This window comes from Patagioenas fasciata, chromosome 1 (assembly GCF_037038585.1).
Source record: "Patagioenas fasciata isolate bPatFas1 chromosome 1, bPatFas1.hap1, whole genome shotgun sequence".
Taxonomy (NCBI): domain Eukaryota; kingdom Metazoa; phylum Chordata; class Aves; order Columbiformes; family Columbidae; genus Patagioenas; species Patagioenas fasciata.
Genome location: NC_092520.1, coordinates 193,993,450 through 194,012,882, shown reverse-complemented (window position 1 = coordinate 194,012,882; position 19,433 = coordinate 193,993,450). Strand labels below are relative to the sequence as shown.

General features: G+C 43.9%; 1 protein-coding gene across 1 annotated transcript; it reads left to right on the top strand.

The window, feature by feature from the left end:
• Positions 1–65: 65 nt before the first annotated feature.
• SELENOO (selenoprotein O) lies at positions 66–15,107 on the top strand. Its single transcript, XM_065862652.2, has 9 exons — positions 66–658; positions 2,121–2,324; positions 3,230–3,410; positions 6,018–6,148; positions 6,551–6,831; positions 7,161–7,311; positions 8,957–9,142; positions 10,229–10,385; positions 11,536–15,107. The coding sequence occupies exons 1-9, from the start codon at positions 81–83 to the stop codon at positions 11,728–11,730; spliced, it is 2,064 nt and encodes a 687-aa protein (XP_065718724.2). The 5' UTR covers positions 66–80; the 3' UTR covers positions 11,731–15,107.
• Positions 15,108–19,433: the final 4,326 nt, after the last annotated feature.

Below are 19,433 nucleotides of genomic sequence, written 5' to 3'. Positions count from 1 at the left end.
CCCCGCCCCTCGCGGGGTGTGAGAGGGGCGTCCCGATGGGTGGGGCCGTGTGGGCGTCGCCCCGCCCCGCGGGCAGGCCCATGGCCGCCGTGCTGCGCAGCAGCTACCGCCTTCCCTTGGTGCTGCCGGCGCGGCCGAGCTGCTGGGGCCGACTGGGCTCGCTGGGCTCCGCTATGCAGCAGCCCGCCGCTCTCCCGGCGCGGCCGGGAAGCCCCGAGGGCGGCGCGCAGGCGGGCGGCGGGGGCTGGCTGAGCGCTCTGCGCTTCGACAACCTGGCGCTGCGCTCGCTGCCGGTGGACACCTCCGAGGCCAGCGGGCCGCGGGCCGTGCCCGGCGCCTGCTTCTGCCGGGTGCGGCCCAGCCCGCTGCAGAACCCGCGGCTGGTGGCCATGTCGCTGCCGGCGCTGGCGCTGCTGGGGCTGGAGGCGCCCGTGGGCGATCGGGAGGCGGCGGAGGCCGAAGCGGCGCTGTACTTCAGCGGGAACCGGCTGCTGGCGGGCTCGGAGCCCGCGGCGCACTGCTACTGCGGACACCAGTTCGGCAGCTTCGCGGGGCAGCTGGGCGACGGCGCCGCCATGTACCTGGGCGAGGTGGTGGGCCCGCGGGGCGAGCGCTGGGAGATCCAGCTCAAGGGCGCCGGGCTCACCCCCTTCTCCCGGTAAGTCCCGGCGCGGGGAGGGACGGTGCCGGGGTCACCCGGTGCAGCTCGGTCTCGGAGGAGCTGCAGCCGGTGTCCCGGTGCGGGGGCGGTTGGTCCGGGGATGGCCTTCCCTGCCTGCTGTTGCATTAGCGAGGCACTTTCCACCGCGTCTTGTGCTGAGGATCCTCCCCTAAAACATCTCTTGAACAGGGGGTGTCAAAGTCCTGTTCACCGGGGGACACCTCAGCTTCGCGGTTGCAACCGCGAAGCTGAGGTGTCCCCCGGTGAACAGGACTTTGACATCTTTGGCTTAAACCTCCATGGTTTTTTTTTCCTATCCTCGCTGCAGCAAGCGCAGTGCATAAATGCCGAACCTGAAGGTGGCCACGTTTTCCTCTGGAAAGCAAGACCGTAATTGCAATCTCCTTCAGTTGGTAGATCGCTTCAGTCCCTGGTTATCTTCCTGTGAGGTTTTTTCCCCCTTTGGGAGGACGCAGACCATGGTGAAAGCGGGGCAGCACTGAGCAGTAGGGTCAGGGTTAGGTTTAGGGTTAGTATGATCTGACTGCTGGCTGTCACATTGCCGTGTGGACTGTGGGTGTTTGGTTGGTTTGTGCTGTTGGTCCTGCTGCCAGCAGTGCTTTTCGTCCATCCTGTGGGAGGGAGTGGTAGAAAAGCCTCAGAAATGGAATGCTGACCAAATCACTGCAAGGGATCTTTGTTAATCGGTTTAGCCTGCACTGATTTACGTCTTCGGGTCATTTTCCCACTTGGATTTCCTATATTTTCTGTTCCAGCTGTCCAGGCTCAGTAACACCTTAGTTTCATGCATATGGTGCTCTGAAGGCCTTCTTCAGGTCTGTGAAGGTTAAGAAGACCACAGTGAAAATCCCAGATGCTGTGGTGGTGTTCTAGGTCTGCCCTGGGCAGCTGTCCTCCTTGTCTGAAGTGCTGTCAGTGGGAGCTGAGAGCCACCCACACCTGTTCTTTTTACTTGGTATCTATTAAATAAGCTAGTTGCTAGTAGCTATTTGCTGTCTCTTCAGGTTTGGTTTTTTTTAATGCAGCTGCCTTGTATGCCCATATTTAACACCACTTTTCTAGATTACTTACCCAGAAAGATCCAAAATAGTATTATTTTTCAAGAGGCGTAATAGTAGCCATTTTATCAAGAGGAAACTAATGACTTGTCATGTGATAAAGTACCTATAGTTGTACACAAGTTTTGAAAGACTCTACTGCATCAATAAGTACAACAGAGTTAATGATTGCAAGTGAAGGTTTGTTTTCTTCTGTTGTGTGTGGTCATGATTGCAAGTGTGTTGTGTCTGTCTAGAGCTTGAAGAGAAGTTTGAGAGTCTGGCTTTTGTTCTCAAATCTGCCAGCGCTTTGCTGTGTGGCTGTTGTTTCTCCACTATTGGAGGGAGATGGCAGTTCCTGCCCTTATAGCCTCAAAATTCTGTGTGTCTTCTCACTGCAGACAAGCTGATGGTCGGAAGGTCCTGCGGTCGAGCATACGGGAGTTCCTGTGCAGCGAGGCCATGTTTCACCTGGGAATACCAACAACGAGGGCTGGAACGTGTGTGACGTCTGACTCAAAAGTCATCCGTGACATATTTTATGATGGGAATCCAAAAAACGAAAGGTGTACGGTTGTTCTGAGAATAGCTTCTACGTTCATAAGGTAGAATCCTACTTTGTTGGGATTTTTTTTTTCTTTTAAAACCAAACGCAGCAGTCTTTTAAAATACTATTTTAAGTGTATTTTCATAACAGCACCGTTTGTGTATTTCTCGTTCTGGAGGCTTGAAACTCTTTTGCTGGGCTGAAGAAGGTACTTTTCTTGTCCAGCAGATGGGATGAGCTGGTGTCTTTACACCCAGACAGATAAACACCAAGGATGCTAGCCTAGGAGAAAGAAGAGCTAAGTTCTGCAGACCTCAGGAGAGCTTTTTCATGTTTATGCCTGCACAGAATACATACTTTTATTGATGTTGGTAGCAGTGTGGTGGATTATAGCTCTACTCTTAATTGGAAAGCTTCTCCAATGTAGTACTGTCAAAGTTTGGGTGTACTTTCCCTGCCTGAGAATTGTATGAGGTTCCCTCTCCGCCACAAAACATTAGGAGTTTCAGGCAGCTGCATTGCTTCTTGTAAGGTAATAGAATATTAGAGGAAGGTGAGGCATAAAAAATGTCTGTGTGCATGTATATATATATATATACCTGGACAAAAACTCTTACATGCTTGATGTACAGTCTAGTATTTTTAAAAAGTCCTGTTCTGTATATTTCCTCAGGATAAGAATTTCTCTGTAGTAGTTGTAAGAAACTTTAACGAGCTGGTCTTCAGTACTGGCTGGCATCTTGATCTGTCAGTTTAGTTACACGCAGATTTATGTGCTTCCTTGCGTTGAGTCACTGAGTCTTGCCAGGTTCAGTGTAGGAATCTTGTGGGTCTTTTCTCTCTGTCAGCTGAAGGGTTGGTATTAAACTCGAGATGATGTGGTGTTACTGCAGAAACAGTAAATGTTTTTACTACTAGCAAATGAAGTTAATAGTATAACATTTTTTTATCATTTTAAAACAGATTTGGTTCTTTTGAAATTTTTAAACCTCCTGATGAATACACAGGACGCAAGGGTCCCAGCGTTAACCGAAATGATATTCGAATACAGATGCTTGATTATGTGATCAGCACTTTCTATCCAGAAATCCAGGAGGCTTATTCAGACAACAGTGTTCAGAGGAATGCTGCTTTCTTCAAAGAGGTAAGAAAGATCAGATTCTCTTCATTAATCCATAGTGGTCCTCTTTAGCAACTTCATCTGCAAGTGCAGATGACTGAAGTCAGTTAATACCTTATATCATCCAACTGCCTGAAATATTTTTTTCTTTGGAGAAAACACTCTTAATAGAACTGCTCATTAATGAAAGTAATGTTGATATTGATCAAACCAATGGAAGCAGTTTAACATTTTTAATAGTAAATCATTATTTCTCTGCTCTGGGGGATGTTCCCAATACTTGTCTCCATTTGCCAAGGGTGTCTTATGCTGTGAGGGCGAATTCTGGTCCCAGCTCTCAGATGATGAGCTCACAGTAACCTTGAGAGGCGTCCCTACCCAAGGGGAGATCCTGGCGTGCAGCCTGCTGCTGTGCAGGAGAGCTCAACAGGGCCTGGGCTGCCATATTTATGTACCAGCTGCAGATGTTAGTTTATTCAAAATTTGACTAGAGTTGGATGTTGACCAGCACTGTGGTTCTGTGTGCACCCTTGCTGTTATGTTGTTGTCTGTCTCCCCTGCATCCACTTTGAGCTGGACATGTCCGTCATGACCAGACACATCTATCACAACCGGCACTGGTGGTTATCGCTTGAGCAGGGTTACGGGAGAAGGTTGAGGAGGAGGGGAGGGAACATGCTGCCACACTAGTCCTGCCTCTTTCTGCTTTTGGCTGCTTTTCCTGGCCCAGTTACTACTGGTTTCTTCCCCCATGCTGGCACGCTTTCCTCATTGCCCCAGCCTGCCTTGGTTGGTTTCTTGTGCTCCTCCAGCCTGTACCTGTCCACACTCCAAGCCTGCGTTAGCGTTGTCTCTTCATGTTTTCTCCTTAGCGGAGATGGTTGGAAGGTCCTGCGGTCTCTATCTGTCTCCATCTGAACAGCACCCCAGCCTCTTACCTAATTTGACAAAAATGTCCATCTTTTTGACAGTGAGGAAGTGCTGTCAGCTCAGCTCTTGTGTGTTTGTCTTTCTTTTTGTACTGTGGAAGAAATGGAGGAAAAATGTATAAGTGATTGTGTTTGGCAGCACTGTCTAGAAAGGAGACACTATTGTCTGTACCTTCTCAGATAATTTGTAGGTGTCGTTTAAATTTAAATGACCACGTCCTTCAGATAAGTTTGCTATTCATATATACACATACTTGTTTTGTAGTATGGCTAGCAGAGGAAAAATGTGATCAAAAGAAATAAAGGTCAAAGTGAGTGCAAAGTTGTCTCTTTACAATCAATGTTCCCATCTTTGAATGGCACCCAAGCTTTAATTGCTTTCAGGTGTTCTCATTAGCGGGATTTGTTTTTAACCAGAGCACTGACAGCGGGTTATACATTCATACAAAGACATCCAGCAGTCATGAGTTGCCTTAAGGCTGATGTACCTTCATCCCAGCTCCGCTGGCCTGGATTTGTTTATTTTTCAGCTTTCCCATCTTCCTGGCACAGAGCTGTTGTGCAGGGTGTGTCTCCCTTGCTGGTTATGGTGTGTCAGTGATCAGTTTTGCAGGTGTGTAGCTAGTTGGAGTGCCTTCGCTGTTAACTAGCTCTTTTTTTAAACCTTAATAAGATGCACTTACATTGCAGCTGGACAGAACATTTGCTTTAAATTTCTGTACGCTGATGGCTATTTGGGAAGATGAGTGATTTTAGCTAATCAAACTATTTGATTTAAAAGTTGTAGCTAATGACTACATAAAATTTTTATTTACAACAATTCAGTGAAGTATTTATAGATACCCATGTTTATTTAAACGCCAGGTTAGCTTCCTGGATTTTAGATTTAATGAGCCATATATAGTTGTAGTTGACAGGTGGGCTAATTAATTAAATATCTAGAACTATTTTAAAGTATTACACTATTTATTTGAAAATAGGGCACATGCAGTGATTACAGTCAAGGTTTCCACAACAATAACTCTCAGGCAGCTGAAAAACTCTGATGAAACTTGCATTTGGTGAAGAATTGCATTTAAATAACATTTTCATTCTTGGAATAGTTTTACTTAACCTTGTAGCTTTTTTCCCCCACTCTAAACAAATTGAGGGAAGTGCTTATCAGTGCTGAAACTTCTTAGCAGGGGATAATTTTTTTGTGTAAACCACTAACTTTCCTGTAAATCACTCTAACGTATCAGGTAAACCAAAAGACTAATTTTACATTAGGCTTTGTTGCATATAGTTAGTTTATTTCTTAGACTTTGCTTAGGCTTTCTCCTGCCTGTAGTTAAAGGGTCTTTAAAATCAGTAGTAAGCAAAAGAATATATTTGCATTATGTCTGGAATAGCAGGCAAGTCTGTTGTCAGTTTACCTTACTTCAGTGTTCTGTCTCCAGTACATTTTGAAGCTGCCCGGTTGACTTGCAAGTCAAGTGTGGAAGGAAAGAAGAAGCAGCAAACAGAAATGGGAGGCTGAGAAACAGAGCAGTTAGTAAGAGGAGAGAGGCAAGCTGGCCTTAAGATCCGTGTGTGTACAGCACTGCCAGAATCTGCTTCCATCAGAGCCCTAGAAAGATCAGTTCAGACTAGGAAGTGCTTGGGAATACATGGATGTGTTGGAAATACATTGTGTTGAAAAGTGAAAAAAAATCTCTTTTAGATAACAAAACGGACGGCGAGATTGGTTGCGGAATGGCAATGTGTTGGGTTTTGCCATGGCGTGCTGAATACAGATAATATGAGCATAGTTGGACTAACCATCGACTACGGCCCTTTTGGTTTTATGGACAGGTCAGTGTGGCATAATTTTTTAAAACGTGCATGTGCTTGCTGTGTGGAACACTCCTGATGTTCACAATTGCTTTAATATTTTAATATTAAAGCAGATTTATGAACCCTTTTTATGACAGCACAGATTAACTTAGTTCTCGTTGTCCTGTGATTCTTCTTTTCAACTTCATTTTAACTATATTCACAACATCTCTAACTGTTAGACTGTTCTTGTAGCCTGTGGCATTTCTCAGTGTTTGAGAGGGCAGGAAAATAATAAGGTAACTTTGGGAAAAGAATCAAGGAGTGTACCCTTTCAAATTTTTTAGTTCTCCTAGAGGACACTAAAAAAATAAAAATAATACTTCTCTCGGTATTGGTATCCAGCTAACTAGAAGAATGCTAACTATTTCTTCATTGTAGATATGACCCTGAGCACATTTGCAATGGTTCTGATAACACAGGGCGCTACGCTTACAACAAGCAGCCAGAGATTTGCAAGTGGAACCTGGGGAAGCTCGCTGAAGCTCTGGTTCCAGAGCTGCCCTTGGAAATCAGTGAACTCATCCTGGAAGAGGAATATGATGCGGAATTTGAGAAACATTATTTGCAGAAGATGAGGAAGAAACTAGGCCTAATCCAGCTGGAATTCGAAGAAGATAGTAAGCTGGTGGCTGAGCTACTTGAAACCATGCATCTCACAGGTCGGTGAGGAGCACAGTGAGTTATTATTTAATAGCCCACCAGTATCTTACAGTCAAACCATAATGGAGTTTTTATCTTGACCTTACAAGAAAGCAGCCTCGTGCAAGTACAAAAGTCTGAAAAATAATTCCCTTTGTGTGAACTGTGGGGCAGTTGTTGCCTGGATAGAGGGCTCCCTGTCTCACACCTGCACCCTCGCTGCGGGGGCAGGTTGTTTGCTATTCAGAGGTGACCTGTGCTGCTGTGGGGAGACGGTTCAGAAGAAAACATGGGACCTGTTTTCTTACTGATTTGTTATTCGCATTACTCATAGTGTTTACTTTTTCAGGTGGAGACTTCACAAATATTTTCTACTTGCTAAGTTCATTCTCAGTACACTCTGATCCTTCAAAATTGGAAGATTTCTTAGAAAAGGTTACAAGTCAGTGTGCTTCTCTGGAAGAACTGAAAGTTGCTTTCAAACCACAGATGGATCCAAGGTGATACTATACTTAAATGCTTTTGGCCCATGCTTTTAGTTTCATGATAACCATAGTGGACTCTGCATGCTGTGTAATATTTGACTAAATTTGGAAATTCCAGTGCTAAGTAGATGCATTGTGATCTACAGCAGTGGTAATTCTTGTATGTTTTGTGCCTGGTGAATGCTCAGCAGCAACTTGCAGCAGTTGGCTCTTGGGCTAAAGTTGTCTGAGCTTTTGTTTGGTTCTTTTTTTTTTTCCCCCACTGTCACTGCTGACGAAGGCAATGAGAGCGCTGGATAGCGAAGTGATACTGAAATATTTTGTAGAAGAAATGGATTTACCATGTTCTGCCAGTGTGCTGTTGGCAAATAATCACCATGTTCTGAAATAAGTGTAACCTAAGTGCTTGCTTCGAGCTCTCAAAACTGTGTGGTGCAACCCATGTCCCGTTTGATGGGTTATGTTCTGCAGCTCAGCTGCTTTGTCCATGGAAAAACGCTCAAGTTTGTTCAACAGCTGCTTATAATCGTGAGTGCAGCAGATTTTCATTTTTTGGAGCAGTGGAAAACAGAGAGTGACTGTGACCCATGAATTTGTCATTTTTATTTTTCCTAGCATCTTCCCAGATGGAGGAAGAAATTAAAGTGGGGATATTTTGGGTAGGGTGTCAAAGTTTCATGAAGGCAATGAACCTACCAAGTTCTTCAGCCTTTTCTGTGTGTTGATATCACAATTAACTTATAGAAAGCAGGGAGCTGAGAAGATGAGCGGGTGTGAACTTGTTCATACAAGCTTGGTGTTATGCCGAGATGGTTGGATGTAGTAATTTATAATTTTGGAGATCTTACTGATTATTTAAGTTTTAGTGACAATGCACTAAAATGAAAGGGAACTGAATTAAGCTGGTAGATACTGCTCATTTAATTAAGTTGCAGGTTTCAGCTACTTTGAAATTGTAAATAGACTATCAGGCAATGTGAAGCTGACTCGTGTAACATTACTTTCAGGCTTAGAGGAACATGAAAAGTAGCTATAAATCATCATTATATGGATGTAAAGCTTTGGAGGGCCGTAGTACTGTGTTAAAGTGAGTACATAACTGATTTTTGTCACAGCACTTAGATATCATAGGGCTGGGTGTGTTAGATGTGTAAATCAGATTTGCATAGTATTTTTGAGTTCATATCTACAAAGCACCTAGCTTGTCTCTGCTTATTAAAAGTAGGAAAATGTAATCTGATATAATTAAATTAGTTATTTGTTTTGCTGCCAGGGAAAAATGTTTCCTCCTTTGTTTATAAATGCATTCAGAGAAGGAAATAAAAACACTTAGTGTGTTTTGTTATGCTACAACTCAACACTCTTAGCTTTTTTAGTTTACATTTTGCTCTAGTGCAGTTATTAATAAAGAAAAATAAAAGTTGGCTAGCATGGTATTGAAAATAAGGTGAAGCTATTGCACAGCACCAGCTAACATAATCAAATGTAAAAAGATACAATCTTAGTCAAACTTGCACCATAACAACCGGGATATTGTTAGGAATTTACTACCACAAAGCAGTTCTCATGGTGTGAATGTTTTTTTACCTACTTTACAGTTCAAAAAGATGGATTTTGACAGGCAGCTCATCCTTAATGTGTTTGTTTCTCTTGTTCCCAGACAACTGTCAATGATGCTAATGTTGGCTCAGTCCAATCCTCAGCTGTTTGCATTAATTGGAACAAAAGATAATATAAATAAAGAATTAGAACGCATTGAGCAGTTCTCTAAACTGCAGCAGTTAACAGCAGATGATTTACTAAGCAGAAATAAAAGACACTGGAAAGAATGGCTGGAGAAATACAGGTAAGGTTTCTCAGTGTCCAGACCACTATATTTGTTCTGCATTTCATTTGAAAAGAGTGTGCCAGTCTCACGAAAGACACCCTGTCCCAAAGCATATGGGTTGGGAGGGATGCAAGGGACATGCAACTCAAAATATTAACTACTCCAGGACCACTGTCTGGGTTGCTGTGAGAGTTCAAGGGCATCTATGTATTTTGTTTACTAGATTTTGGGGAGGGATGGGGGTATAGAAATCACCTCCCATCAAATCTGTTATTAAAACTGCTTTAAGAATGTTGATGTTGATTCTAACAGATACTAATTTAACTTGTGAGCTAAGTGCTCCCTAACTAGAGTTGACTGCTCTCTAAGTATTTTATCCTTTTACTTTTTGTTTCTGAAGCAAAACAGTCTATGCATTAACATACAAAGCAAGCAGAAGTATTCTCAAAGAGTAACTGTAAAATAAGTCACAGCCAGAAAAAAATGTCCAGAGTATGCCAGCAGGCATAACTTAAGATCCTAAAAACCCAGTGTTAGCAGGAGATTTTCTTTAAAGAAAACCCCTTAGTAGAGCATTAGATGTTTGTGCTGCATGGTCAGGACTCCTTTCTCTCACCTGGCTGCCTGTGGTCTTGTTCTCCAGCAGGACTGAGATTTTTAGCAAGTGTTCCTGCAAATGGGTAGATGAGGCTGCCTCAGCTGTGTTGTGTCCCTTTGATCAGAACACCGGAAGCTTTAGCCAGTAAACAAGCACAGAAATACTTACACCAAGTTCTGAATGTGAAAGTTTTTGCAGAGCAGTTTGGAACAGCCCATGCACTGCTCTGTATGTGAGGGGCTGTGTCTTAATCTGACTTTTCAGAGAATATGCAAGGTGTGCCACTTCTTCAAGCCTCCTCAGGACCTGCTGATGGTCTGTAGTGCTGCTTTTGAAGGAAGTGGTGCTTTGTAATCTGTTGTTAATGCTGGATTTTATAAATTGAGAGGACTATAGATGATGCAATATAAAGAATTGCAAACTATGGATCTCAGGGCAAGGAAATGGGTCAACTTTTACTTATAGATCTTGAACCAAACCAGTTGCTTTCACTTGCTTAATTTCAGAGTCCGTTTGCAAAAAGAAATGGAAAGCGTTAGTGATGCTGATGCCTGGAATGCTCATCATGTGAAGGTCATGAATTCAAACAATCCAAAATATATCTTGAGAAATTATATTGCCCAGAATGCCATAGAAGCAGCTGAAAATGGGGATTTCTCAGAGGTATGCTACTACTGCTTAACTTCTCTCTAGGTTTGTGTGGATGTGTAGTGGTGCTGTTGATGATTGACATTATACCAGGTGAGATTCGTTCTGGCATCTCAGGCAGCTAGGCGACTGGGAATTTGCTGTTCTGAAGGTCTGGATTGTTTTTGAGGGAGCTGTGGTTTCAGTGACTGCAGAACAAAGAAAGGAATTGAAAATCTGAATCTGAACTTCACCAGCTTTTGTAGGCTGATCCCAGGACAAGGCGCTCACCCCTGCTTCTGCTCTCCTCTGAATGGCGTTTGCTGTGGGAGGCAGTAGGGGATGAATGTATAGAATCGTAGAGTGCTTTGGGTTGGAAGGGACCTTTAAATGTCAACTAGTCCAACCCCCCTGGAATAAGCAGGGACATCTTGAACCAGATCACGTTGCTCAGAGCCCCATCCAGCCAGGCCTTGAACGTTTCCAGGGATGAGGCATCCACAGCTTCTCTGGTCAACCTGTTCTAGTGTCTCACCACCCTCACCATAAAAAAGTTTATTCCTTATGTCAAGTATAAATCTCCCCTCTTTTAGGTTAAAACCGTTACTCCTTGTTCTATTGCAACAGACACTGCTGAAAAGTCTGCCCCGATCTTTCTTATAAGCTCCCTTTAAGTACTGGAAAGCTTCTATAAGGTCTCCCTGGAGCCTTCTCTTCTCCAGGCTGAACAACCCCAGCTCTCTCAGCCTGTCCCAATAGGAGAGGTGCTCCAGCTCTCTGATCATTTTTGGTGACCCTCTCCAACAGGTCCACATCTGTCTTCATTCTTGTTCCGTGCTGTGCTGTTATCTTTTAAAAGTCATGGCTTTCACATGGCAAGTTCAGCATGTGGATTGTAACATCCAAAATATGGGAAAATTAATTTATTCGGAGAAATTGCATAAGACCTTGTATTTGAACCTTGCATTTCAATTTGAGGTTGAGTTCCATACAGATACAAACTCAGCCAGTTATGATTTTACAGTTTTCACTTTATTTGATATGCATACGTTCACCTGTTTAGCTTGTCTGAAGTTAGTGTATTAAATACAATATACTCAACCATTATATGGTTGTGAGGTTCTTCCCTACATTGTTTTGCCTTTACTTTCTAAGTTCTCATAACCATGCTGTGTTTTCTTTCTAGGTAAGAAATGTACTGAAACTCTTGGAGAATCCATTCCAAGAAGCAGAAAGCTTTGGAGAGGTAAAGGAAGATGTAGAAGAGGAGGGAGCAACAGCTACAGCAGCTGCTTGTGCTCAGGAGACCAGCAGCAGACTGCCCTACTGCAGTAAACCTCCGCTGTGGGCTTCGGAGCTCTGCGTTACATGATCTTCATAGCTGCCTTGTTTCATTTTTTGCTGTAAACTGAAGACTCTGATCCTCCTTCAGCAGTGAAGAATTCAGCAAGGCAAACAGCAAAGTGCTATTAAGTTATTGAAACAAGCCTTCATTTGGATGCATCTGCAACAGACTTCAGCTGTGCTTAATTTGAAGCAATTGTGGATCACTGGAGCAAACTAGTGACAGTCACCAGTCCTTATACATCTGTAATTTAGATGTTTTGAAACTGAAAGTCTTTCCTTTATTCATACTGCACCGCAAGTAGAAAGCAATATTTTACATTGAGGCGGCTGAATTTTGAACATCCAAATGGAGTTGTTATGTGAAGACAAAAATAGCAAGTCAGGAATCTGATCTGTTTTTGTCTGATGTCTTAACTAATAGTACTTCTAACATTTATTTGCTGCTTTCTCTATGCAGGGACTTTTCATCCTCTTTAATAGAGGAATAGATTCTATGTTGCTTGTTTTTAAGCTATGCATCATTTAAGTAAGTAGTTCATTTCTTGTGAACCTTCAGATTGATCATCTATTTTTAGAGAATTGTTTGGGTTTTTTTGTTTTTTTTTTTTTTTTATTTTTTTTTTAAATACAATAAGAGCAGAATTAAGAGAGAATATATATATATTTGCACTTGAAATTCATGGTGGTAAAGCTCATTCAGGTTCAGTCTGTTTGCATACAATGCGGACATATTTACTAAAATCATGGATGCCGCTTGTAAGTCAGTTGACTTGGGCAAGGTCAGTTAACCAAATTAGAGTGAACCTTAAACTACCCCAGTACTCACATCCAGGTTCACTGTCTGTTTGTATGCTCTTCACAGAGTCTCCTTGTATGAGAAGCGGGCAGGTGGGGTGCCTGTTCCTGCTCACTCGTCAGGGGGATTTTTCTATTCCCACTCTGGTCTTATATCATTTAGTTTGTTTCCATGGTCTTTGAAAATCTTCATGCTGCAAGTTGCCCATCAGGAACACGCTCTTTGAGCTCGTGTAAAGGATTACAAAGGGCATCAGGGGAGAATGGGAGCTGACTTGCTTGCAAGTTGCTTATTGGTAGTGTTTGTTGAGGTTTTGGGGGAAAGTTGGTTGCCATTATTGCGACATCAGCAAAAAAAAATTGTTCTGTAGTTAGCTATTAATTTGCTTTCTGAACTTTTTTCTAAAGGACTCTATTACTGGTTCAGATACCTGAAATCTTGTGAAAAGTTTGATTTAATGCAAAGGTTTCTCTTTTTCCAAAGAAACCGCCGTCTTACACTGTGAGCTTAAGTGTACTCCAGTAAAACCTTTGTCCACCCCTGTGCAAGCTTGGTATCAGCTCAGGTGGAATTGTGCTCTTTAAGTCTTCCTCAACATACAAGCTATGGAAAAACAGGGAGAACAGTTGGACTACTGCTAATCCATCTGTAGTAATAATCAATTTGTCCTCCTTACTGCTACAGTAAATAGGTGATGCATTGAATGTAAACATTCATTCCATCTTGCCTTTGACCTGAAAAAACTGATGCTGAATAATGCTTTGTGACAACCTAGTTTCTTCGACACACACAGCGCTTTCTGTGACATTTTGGAGTCCTTACAGAAAAGGACAAACTTGAAGGGTGTTTTTACCTCGTCCATGGAGAACAGTGTGGCTGGAAGAGAAGTACCCTGAAGCAGCGGGCAGCAAGCAGTGCCAGCCACTGCAGCTGGTTGTCTTCTAGAAATAATCTGGTTTTGTTGGAGTTTCAAACTGTCATCAGGGATTATCCTTCCTCTGAGCTTGAGGGTACTGGAACCAAACCATTTAATGGAAACTTTAACAGAAAGTCAGTGCTGAGTGAAAACGACTATGCCAGGGGAGGGGCAGTGTGCAGTGTCTGATCCGGAAGGGAGTGATGGGGCCAGGGGGAAGTTGCTCCAAGCTGATCAGCGCAACTCTGTGCTGGTTTTGCTTCTAGATTTCTATCTTTCCTTTTGGGAGGCAGAGAGGAACAGTGTTTTAGAGGAGCTCTGCCCAAGCTTTTGGCTTAACAGAATGAGCTAAAAAGCAGTGATTTTACACCATACCTAAAGGAATCAAGTCTCTTTAATGGCATTTTGATAGTGATTTGGGGGGGTTAAGTAGATCTTTATTCATAATGGCATGAAGAAGGAAAATGATGTAACTGGGTGTTTGGACATAGGAGAACTGGAATTAACTACCAAATTATTTTGCATGTAAAGATAGAAATTATTTTGCATCTATAATGCCAAAATCATGGTGAGGTACTTTGATATAATTTGCTAGCAATTTTATCCTTAAAAAGGGAAATTGAATGTAACAGTGAAGAATGGAAATGTAGCGTCATATCCTGCGAAATACATTCCTTGTTTACATATAGAACAAGTGCAAAAGGTCTAGAAAACTTGAAATGGTGAATGGAGTCCCCTTGGTGTGGATGCTCTGGTGTGCCACTCAGTAAAGCTGTATTTGTAACAGATGCAGCTGTTCACCCACTGGTGGAAATACCAAGAGGGTATTGCCATAGTCTGACTGCGCTGATGTTCAACTGCTCGGTTTCTCAGTGTGTTGCAGTAATATTGATGCTTTGTATTTGAAGAAGTGTGAGGATCAGAAGCCAAGCAGAATGCTTGTGCTCTTCTAGCACTGGCATTTCAAAAGGCAGGGAGTAGTTTCACCTCTGATGATAGTCAGTTTCTCCTGTTCTTGTTCCTGAAACAGTGTGGAGGTAGGTGGTTGTTCAGGACAATTAGACCAAATTTTGCCCAGGTAAGAACTTAGTTGAACTCTTAGCTCAGTTCTTCAGAGAGAAGGGAATACAGCTTATACATTTTGGGAGTCTAAATACTTGAATCATAAACCGCTTCTTAATTTTTTTACAGCTTGTATTTGCAATAGGTAAATGTGAAAATAATATTTCTTATTGATCAAATATTCTGCTTGTTTAAAAACCATGGACTTGGGCTCAAAATGAATTGATGGCTCTTCATATCAACAGCTTTCTGTGGGAACACTTGATTTGACTTAGCCTGTGGCTACACAGCCTGAACTAACCTGGTGTAAAAGCAAGTGGTATCCAGATGACAAAACTGAAATGAGGAGCTCTGACAGACATGTCTCTGGATGGTCTCACGTGGTAGTGGGACTTCTCACTTCGTAAGATTTCACCATAGCTCTGCTTCATGAGCTTGCAAATCTGTGATTGCTGGATGTGTTACTGTCAGCTCTCACCTTGGAATGTTTTGCGGGGGTTTTTTTCATTGTGTGTGTTTGTTTGTTTGTGTGTTTGTTCTTGTTCGGTTTTTTGGTTTGGTTTGATTTGTTTCCCCCCAAACAAGTGCTACAGCTTTCTTTGATTCTTATATTAAAAAATAAAAAACGCCATTTTAATATTCTTGTTCATGCGTATTTCCTGAAGGAGTTTTGCTGTCAGCCGTACTGTTCGCAGACTTCATTTCTTTAGAAGTATTTGTTCTGTGCTAACATCAGATGCCCAGGTCGTATCACAGAAGGAAACCTCGCTTCATATTCTTGCAGTGTTTTCTGAGGAGTGGATTATCACAGGTACGCTCTCCTGCCTCGCCAGCAATTTTGTTAGTCCACTTGGAGCAAGGTAAGTACCTTCATCAGCAAATACAGGATGCGATTTTAAACTCTGCTCACAGAAATAGGCCTTTGGGTAGAAGGCGAAGATGCATTTTGTATAAGTGTACATAAACTGAATTGAGTAGTTTATGCGTTTTGGTTTTTTTCCCAGAGATCTCAGTGATGTAATAGAGAATGGGACTCCTCAGAGTGGAGAATATCTAGGACAGAGCATGTTGGGTGCGGTGGATGCCCTGGCACGTGGCCCTGTTGCACACAGGAAATGGTGTATCAAGATCTAGCGATCTGTGATTTGGTTCTGCAGCATTTTGGATCCTCTTACTCCTGCAGTCCCAGTGCAGGGACTCCCCTGGGAGCTGTGGGGACCCAGAGGCTCAGGAAGCACATGGTTGGGGACGGTCACTCCCCACTTACTGCACAGCTGGTTATTGGCAGAGCCGGGTTTACATAGTCCTACACTTGGCTTCAAACCAAAACCGGTTCCCCATTAACCTTTCATCAGCTGTTCAACAGATGACTTGGGTCATTTATGGTCTCCTTGAGCAAAGCTTGTGTCTTTTCCTTGGTGGTGGTGGTGGTGGGTGGGGAGGGGGCTGGGAGAGGAGAGATGTGGGTTTAAAAGGGAGAAATACTTGCGCTGGCAGCCAGATGAGCAACGGTGTCTGCTTGTTCTGAGCTGCTGTGCTGGTGTAGCCAGAAACTGGTTCTGGGTGGAGCAGCACAGACTGTGGTGTGCCCAGGAGAGGTGGACAGAACTGGGTCTCTTCAGCCTCGGAAGGCCATGGGGAAGTGGCTTGGTGTCTACAGCAGCTGCTGGGAGAGTAGGGAGAAGGTAAAGGCGGAGCACAAGGGAGCACAGTAACAGGATGAGAGGCAATGAACAGAGTTGCAACATCAGAAATTCAGTAGATAGAGGGATTATTTCTTTTTTTTTTTTTTTTTTCCTACCATGAGGGCAGCCAAACTTGGAAACAAGTTGTCCAGAGGTGGTGGTATCTCCATCCTTGGTGATCCTTATAGTGTCACTAGAGCAGGTTGCTCGGGACCTTGTTCAGTTGGACCTGTGTCGAGCTGGGATTGGACTAGATGACTTCCACACATCCTGGCCAGCCTGTATTATTCTGTGAATGTTCTGAGGCTGACTGTCTTAGTGCACTTCAGTGCACAGGGGTGCTTGCCCTTTGGAGGGTCTCACCTGGGGACAATGGCAGCAGCTGATTGCCCTCTGGGGCCTTTAATGCTACAGCAGGGTCAGAGGGGGTTATTCACTGCAATTCTGCAGAGCTCTTAATTCATCTGGCTGCTCAGATGCTCATGCAGTGGGATTTGTTTGCTTGTAGACTAGGTCAGTTCAGAAAGTGGTGATATTACAGCAGTCTTTGCAATTGAATTGGAGGAGGAGATGGAAAAGACATTTTTAGGTGACACTAAAAGTAACGAGTCATTTGTTTTGCTGATATTTGGGAATGTTGAGAAATATGTTGAGGTAGTGCTGGAGCGCCACCCAGCTCTGATGTAACTTGCTTTCCCGCCTGAAAACACATGCGGTTTCTCAGGGTGCTTCAGCTGAGGTAGATCTCCGTACTCCAAAGTATCTGTTGAACAGGATTATTTCTCCACATTTGTTACTTGGCTGTGATGGAGGTGGGTTTAGGCCAAACCTGCTGCTTGTCACTTTGCATGGAGGGTATCCAAGCAAAGGGCTGAGGCAACCCCCAAGCCTCAGTTATCCTGGATTTACTTTGTCAGATCCATGCTTCACACGTCTGAGCAGGTATCTCCACACAACACCCTTCATCAGACCACACAGGCTCGGGCTGCTCAGTTCTGCTGGGCCATGTCCCAGCACCATCACCACCTGTTCTCAGCAGCCCCCAGCCCCTGAGGCGGCTTCTACCCCTGACTGGAGTCGATATGAGACAGGGGCAACAACCTGCACCTGCCCCTCCAGAGCCAGGCAGGGCTTTCAAACTCATTTCCACCTGCGGCCATATCAGCCTCACGGTTGCCTTCAAGGGGCCGAATGTAATTTTAGGACTGTGTATATGTAGGAGTAGTTACATTCGGCCCTTTGAAGGCAACCGCGAGGCTGGTGTGGCCCCTGGTGAAAATCAGTTTGACGTCCCTGCTTGAAGGTAATGGATGTAAACTCAATAGGTTTCACAGCACTATCGTATCTTACGTAAGTTACAACAGCTCAGGCTATATTCTAAAGAACACAACTAATACCTTTGTTACGACTTATTTCCATTTATTTGGCTTTAAGCTTCACACATTTACGGTGTTGGTTATTCTTGCTTGTGTGCAGTGGCAGTTATCAGTTGCTCTCAACTGTATAAAAATGTAGCATTTGTTCTCCCACACCCCCAAATCAGCCTTAGTGCTGGTGGGTGCAGCCATCCTGTGATGTGAGACTGCTATCAAGGCATATAAATCAAAGGACATGAGGGGTACTGATATAATTCCAGGCAGACCTGAGCACAGACTGCCTTTTTTCCATGCCTGATAAATAACCAGTCATTCAATTTTTACAGCAACTGCCTCACTAGCAGGGGAGCAGAATTCCAAGGGGAAAGTCACGCTTCTCTGCTGTTGTAACCAAGGCATGTAAAAAAGCCGAAGCTCGGTACTGTTCCTTTCCTCCCGGCTGCTGTTGTGGCTGGGCAAGGACAGTGCCGCAGCGCCGCGCAGCTCAGGCACACAGCACGTGAACACAGAGCTGAAATTTGGTGATACTCTGTAGTGAGACTCTGTGCAAGTATTAATAGAAGCAGAAATATTTTTAATAAGCTAGGCTGAGCTACAAAGCTTATTTCATGTGAATTCTATTCTTCAGTTGATTTTTTAAAAAAAGAAATTGACAGTGAGGGCAATGAAGCTGGTGAGGGGCCTGAAGCACAAGTCTCAGCAGAGCGGGTGAGGGAACTGGGGCTGTTCAGCCTGGAGAACAGGAGGCTGAGGGGAGACCTGATCGCTGTCTATAACTACCTGAAAGGAGGTTGTAGCATGGAGGGTGTTGGTCTCTTCTCCCAGGTAGCAAGTGACAGGATGAGAGGAAATGGTCTCAAGTTTAGGGGAGGTTTAGATTGGATATTAGGAAATAATTCTTCACTGGAAGAGTTGTCAGGCATTGGAACAGGCTGCCCAGGGCAGTGGTGGAGTCACCATCCCTGGAGATGTTTAAAAGGCATTTAGATGAGGTTCTTAGGGATATGGTTTAGTGCCACAGGTTATGACTGGACTAGATGATTCTGAGGGTCTCTTCCAACCAAAACACTTCTATGATTCTATGATTCTAAACCAGTAGAAAAATAAATAATTACATTGAAATTTAAATAGCATTTGCTTCCATTTTATTATCTTTTTTTTAAAAGGTTGCACAAAGAATGATGAATGTATTACCATTTCTCAGGAGGAGAACCTGAAGCCCAGAGAGAGAAGTGATTTTGCTGATGATGGCAAAGCCGCGCTGGCTCCCAGGCCTGGCTGGTGCCTGGGCAGGTTTTCTACCCCCTCGGCTCCCTGGTGTGGGTGTGTGAGCTGCCCATGGAACGAGGAGAACGTGGGGTGGGCGCTGGGGGCAGCGGTGGGGTCAGTCCTGGGCAAAGCCGCTGCCTGTGGTGCGTCCATCCCGCCCTCAGCTGTTCTGCGGGCTGGCAGATGGAAACCTCCTGTCTGAAATAATCTTTTTGCGAGTTAACAGATTCAGCACCAAGACTGGTGTTACAACACTCTGGTTTTGTAAACTGGCTTCTCCCCTCTGTTCTCTCCCGCTACAGCCAAAAACCAAAAGGTGATCTGTAAAGCTGTAAGGGGAGATGGTAGATCCCCTTATCAATGACTGTGAAAATAGGGCAAAAGGAGGCCGAGGAGAGAATGTCCTTCAGCTGCCTCTGGCAGGCCCCATACAGCCCAAGCTGAGCTGGCTGTGCGTCCTTCACCCTTGTGAATTTAATTAGGAGTTGCCAGCACCAAGGCATGGAGAAAAATTCCGATTTATAGATGTTTCTAGATGACTTCTAAAAGTTTTACTGTGCAGGAAAGCAGAGAGCTACTGCAACCATTTCCATATCAAAGTGCTCATATAACACCACGAAGTTGGAAATTCAC